Genomic DNA, 6,000 nt, shown 5'->3' with positions numbered 1-6,000 from the left:
GCGACCTGGGATTGCAAGGGTTCGCCGTCAACGCACCGCGTCCTCGGGATGGTGAATACCCTCGTGACATCGCCGACTACCTTGCCGCTACTCAGTGGTGCGCTCGACGGCCGTCCCGTTCGCCGTCACTAGGCCGCTACCTGTCGCCGCAGCGCCGACCATACACTGGCCCAGCCCGGGATCGGTCAGCGAGCCCATATCCGGAAAAATAAAGCAGCAATCGATGGAGCTGCGCTTGCCATTCGTCGACCTGACGAAGATCTTCCGCCGCTGACGAAGACGCCGAAGCAACTACTTTCACGACATAACGACACGCCGCCGTCCCGACGAAGTGCCGAAGCAAAGAATACGACGACGAAAGACGACCTGACGACGTTACATACCAGCCACAGGCCAACGCGATGCAGCCGTGATCCGACGCCAAGACCTAACTGCAACGCCAGACAAAGAACCACCGACCTCGACGCGCTTCTCGACGGCCACGCAGTTACCGCGTTAGTGGACACAGGGGCCGATTACTCCGTAATGAGTGGACACATCGCCGCCCAACTTCATGGGAAGGCCCTCAAATTCGAACCGCTGGAGGACACCTTATTACGCCGACCGGAATCTCCACGGCAAGAATAACCATTCATGACCGGACTTACCCTGCCACCTTCGTTATCCTCCAACAGTGTTCACGAGACGTCATACTCGGTATCGACTTCCTGAACCAACACGGCGCAATTATCGACCTGAAGTCGAAGTGAATAACGCTGTCGCAAGATAAAGCGATACCGCCGGAGAGCCCTCGTAGTCACCACGCCTTGAGTGTGCTCCAAGATCAAGTGAGCATACCGCCTCGCTCCAGCAGTGCGTTAGTCCTCTCGGATTTTGTCGCATCTACCCCGACGACCGTAGTTCCCGAGCCAGACTTCGATATAAATGCAAGTCTCCCCACGATTAAGCAACAACAGCTCAGAAGTCTACTTCGACGATACAAGGAGTGCTTTTCGACGTCATCAAGGATTCGACAAACACCAGTCGCAAAGCAACGCCTAATAACCGAAGAGTATGCTCGACCACCCCGCCAGAGCCCTTATCGAGTTTCTACGCGAGAGCGTGAAGCTATAAGGCACCAAGTCGACGAAATGCTGCGCGACGACATCATCCAGCCGTCAAAAAGCCCTTGGGCATCTCATTGAGTCTTGGTGAAGAAAAAGTACGGAACCCTACGTTTCTGCGTAGATTATCATCGTCTGAATAAGATCACGAAGAAGGACGTATAACCAGCATCTCCACCAGATGTCACGTGGTGGTGACTTTGAAGGACACAGTAGCAATACTGTGAACGACAAAACTAACTTTTATTAGGCGAACCAGTGCCCACAAAACAGGCTACCCTTACAGCACAACGATAGCGGCGAACACGGTCGGCGATCGCCGAAACACTGATCTGTGGGTCAAGCGCTTCCGCTTTTATACAACAATCGTCGAATGTTCCAGACTAGTCAATGGGACCCGCGTGTCTTGCACAAGGTTCTACACTATTCGCGTCGCGCATACATGCAATCAGATTACACAAGGTTCGGTGACAGACAGCGGATAGAATCATCGATAACATTCCAGAAACTTCCTGTACATGCAGGCGCGTCCTGCGCTGCGTGATAACATTTGTTAAGCGGTGAAGCGTAGTTGCTCGAGAAAGATAAACATGTACACGTGTCAATATACTAGATAAGAGTATTGTTGACCTGCGAACGCGTTTATTTCTTATTCGAGAGGAAACGCCTGATCAAGTCGTTCACGAGCATGGGCCGCTCGCGGTGAAGCCAGTGGCCGGCGTCGGCCACGTACTCGACGCGCCCACTACCTGCGTACTGCAGGGAGAGCGCTGCGATATTTTTGGTCAGGGCCGTGTCTTGGCAGCCCCACAAAACCAGCGCCGGAACATACAGCTGCCGGTAGTTGAATGGATCCTCAGACTCTACTCGAAATGACGCTCGGTAGTAGTTGACGGGTCCAGTGAAAGCACCTACGGAAAGTAATCCATCAGAAACGTTTGCTTACTAAATTTTGCGCAAACCATTGAGGATGACTCTAAAATCAAGCGTACACGTGAAACCTTCTAGAGAGCTATTCTCCATGGAAAAATGATTATTCGCCTAAATGCGTATATTTATAGTAGGAAGGGTGTTTAGGTAGCGTTTGTTGTGGTATTGCTTAATTCTGTTGAAAAAACAAACCTTAAACAGCACATATTAAACGCTAGTGTCGGTGGCTGTACACACAGGCCCATCCCTTCATATGTGTGTTGTCTCGAGAGGAGAGAAAAGCGGCATGGTGAGTGCAAATACGACTCCAAATTTTAAGACACCCCAAAGATCCAGCGCGTTAACCAGCAAAGTGCATAATAGTTTGCGTTGGGTTCAGCGAAGAATGTGCCCTGAAACTCTGTGGCGCAAGAGCACGCGTCCCTTGCATTCATGCTTTTGTAAATTTGGTGAAAGTACATCCACCACAGTCCAGCTTAAACACTCCTAGAAAGCGAAGAAAACAATTCTGTTGAATAAGTAAACCCTCGGCAGCGCATTCCAACACCATTAGCGCCGCCGTGAACAATGCAGTTAGGCACATTATCTCGAAACGTCTTTTTGTAAAATAGCTGGGAAATCAAGGTACATTTATCGGAAGAAACCCGCCGCGCTCGCTTCGTGGCTATGGTGTTGGGCTGCTAAGCACTGAGGTAGCCGGATCGAATCCCGGCAACGCTGGCCGAATTTCGAAATGGGCGTACTTAGATTTAGGTGCACGCTAAAGAACCCCATGTGGTCAAAATTTCCCGTGTCCTCCACTACGGCGTGCGCCATAATCAGATCATGGTTTTGGCACGTAAAACCCCATGATTTTTTTTTATTTATCGCAAAACGTTAAATGTGGAATATCGCCATATACAGTACGTAAATGAGAGTGTTTTGGGCCGCGACCTTTTTCTGACTTACTGGATAAATGTTGTGGGATAAACCCCAGAGAAATATTGAGCAAATGTTATGGTTGTGATTGGTCCACCCTAGACGAAGTATTTGTGTATATGGCTCCGACGATGCGTGCTGGACCGACCGTGAGGTCGAATTAGAGACCACGAACGATTGGTGCATTTGTAAACATTTGTGCACATGCGATAAAAAAGCTGTCATTTCTTGTTTCATTGATGCTTATTTAAATACAGCAAGAACTTCACGCATAAGCCATAAAAGGTGATTAACTTTCACCCCTTCTGTAAACTTTCAATACTGATACTTCTATCCGCACAGGGGTGGTCTCGCGCAACAAAATGCCTAAGCCGCATTACAAATTAGGGCCAGTGAGATCTCGTCCTTCGCCCGACTTGTCAGTTATATTTCTCAGAAATGTCGTGATGGCTACATAACTAAACTGAGTCGTGAAATATTTGCGCATTTCACAATACGTTGTAATATAGGGTCGCTTTTTTCCGTCGCAATACTAAGAGCGCTGAATATCAATGGGTAAAAGGAAGCTTTTCACTGCGCCTGACATCTAAGGTTCGCCCACAAAGACGCGTAATTATGAAGTAAAGTTACCATGATGCAACAGATAATTGGCCTACGCTGAATTCACATTTGATAGCATGAACTGTTTTTCAGTACGTGCAGAGGGGAAGCCTCTAGGATTGAAGTGATATGCCTAGCTTTAATGTATACGTTTGCTGGCAACATGTGTCAATTATGTGTGAAAAACAAAGGAGGCATTTTGTAGGCACTGAGCACGTTGCAGTGTTACTGCTCGGAACACTTGCTTTTCCTGGTTTGCGATGCTACCGCAGCAAAAGCGTAACGCTCGACGCTTGCGTGCTTTAGAGCGCAGATCTTTGGCTCCCGTCCCAGCGGCGAACGTCGGCGTCGTCCCTCGGCGTCCTGGAAAGCGATTGAACGACCACCGCGAAGGATGTAAGAGCCAACGGGGAGCGAGGTTAAAAGACGACAATAGCGAAGAGACCGCGAGCAGGAACACGAAGGAGGAGAGTGGTGCAGATTCACCATACAGCGGAAATCAGAGAAGGAGGGTATGATGAAAGTACGACAAGAAAAGTGTAGTGCCATGCAAGACAGGCTTTGCGGCGATGATGGCTACGAGATGGCGCCCGTCTAGCACACATCGCCTGTTCGAAAATGACGCCATTGATTTCATATATAAAAAGAAAGCAATGCAAGAGTGGCGGTCTCTGCAGCGGCTGCTGTGAATTGCGCCCGCGCGTCACCCAGGCGTTGCCTCTCGCGATCTGCCAATTACCGAGGCAGTCGCGTCGCACTTCTCTTCGTTTGCAACTTGCCGTAAGAGACAGGTAGCTGCGTCAGCCAATATATCGTGAAGTCAAAACACGCATAAAGCTGCGCTCAAATTTCGCATTCGGGAGTATAGCAGTCGTCGTTGAATTTTTTTTGTGTGGTGTCTCTGTTTCCTCGCTGACCCTCGAATTGACGTGCGTGTGCGTCACTGCTCCTGCATCACCCCTTACGCACATATTTTGTAGTAGTCGCTTCCGCAGTTCTTCTACCTTGACATTGCTGTACTTCCCTAAAGGATGATTGTTAAACTTGTCCGATATTTCCTCTGCGGCTTGTTCACAAGGCAGCATCTTCCATGACGTTCTGATGGGCTATCCATTCATGCCGAAGCCTTTACCTCTGACATCAATGGCCCAATTGCCTCGGTGTCGCAGTACTTTCGGCACTAGTTCAGATAGTACAGCACTTTTGTCGTCTGCTGTTCCTTTCGGAAGTGTACACGTTGAGTACTCGTCATGTTGACGACAGGTCCGCACTCGCTCGGTACAGGCCTTTCTTGCAGCCAAAGTGCGGCAACATGGCCGCGAGGTATAGTGGAGCAACGCAGTTTGATGCTGGACTGCTGCCAGCTTGCTACTTTGTATTAACGATGTTCAGACGGATGTTCTCACTTTGTTGAACGCCGACCGCTTGCTTTTAAGATAACTAAACGGTTACGTTCACAAAAGGGCTGGGAATACTTAGGCATCGTTTTAGGCATGCGAAAAGCCTCCACCATTCACCTTGCTTCTTGTCGCTACCTATGCTGTCCGGGCTCATTCCCTAAAGGAACGTTTTTGGCACAACTACGCATCGGAACCGTTTCACATTTCTGTTTAAGTAGGTCAAACTTGCCGTAGATCGGCACGCTTCCCGGCTTTTTTCATCACCAGACCTGCTGCGCATTGGGATGCCAAAAATAGTTTCAGCAAAGGCAAGAACATCATCTCAATACCCTCCGGTAAGATCAACGCATTAAGAAGAAAGACATCGATTAATCGAAATGGGAGGGAGAACAACAGACTATATCCTCCACACGACTATGCGAGGTAAGTTGCGAGTCTTAACAATACAGTATGTGTCCGGCTAGCGTAATTTACTGGATATCATACCGTAGTAGATATTGCACAGTTCACTTAGCATGCTGTCACTTGTCTGAACGCTTTAACACGATTACGTATGTGACGTGTGCTTGTTTATATAAGCGCTACGTGGCCATACTCGGGGTGTTTGATCGCTCTCTACGTCACCAGGCTTGCGCGCACGCCAGGCTCCGCGCGAAAACGTGATTATGAAAGTTTCAAGGTTCAGCACAATCCTTTGACAAAATTTCAGGCTCGAGCGTGAAAACATGAAAACTCACTGCAGGAAAGCACTTCGCTTTTTGTGGTTACTTACTAGCCCTCTTTAGAGCGAATAACTTTATCCGCCTCTTTTGTTTGTGTTCGTCATTGGCGGTCGCCCAGTGGATTAGCGATACAAAGGCACCGATCTAAAGCGTGCGCGGTCTCCTGAAACCGAGTTAAGGGGCGCGTTCTTGGCCGAACGACAGCATCATATGTTTTTGCGACGCACGTGATTATTCGCGTGAGCTTTAACATCTGTGAAGGTTAAGATGTGGCGGTGGAGCACTAGCAAAAAAAGAAATAAACGTGCATTTGCCAGCTCGTGCATT

The 6,000-nt window shown here is 48.9% G+C and overlaps 1 protein-coding gene across 1 annotated transcript in view; it reads right to left on the bottom strand.

The window, feature by feature from the left end:
* Nucleotides 1–1,745: 1,745 nt before the first annotated feature.
* LOC142588620 (epoxide hydrolase 4-like) overlaps nucleotides 1,746–6,000 on the bottom strand; it is a 63,617-nt gene continuing 59,362 nt past the window's right edge. Inside the window, exon 6 of the mRNA XM_075700453.1 lies at nucleotides 1,746–2,014. Within this exon, the coding sequence (XP_075556568.1) occupies nucleotides 1,746–2,014 (269 nt within the window). The remainder of the gene's footprint in view (nucleotides 2,015–6,000) is intronic.

The sequence above is a fragment of the Dermacentor variabilis genome, chromosome 7 (assembly GCF_050947875.1).
Source record: "Dermacentor variabilis isolate Ectoservices chromosome 7, ASM5094787v1, whole genome shotgun sequence".
NCBI lineage: Eukaryota > Metazoa > Arthropoda > Arachnida > Ixodida > Ixodidae > Dermacentor > Dermacentor variabilis.
The sequence above is the reverse complement of the archived record's forward strand: the minus strand, read 5'-3'. Positions and strand labels throughout refer to the sequence as shown.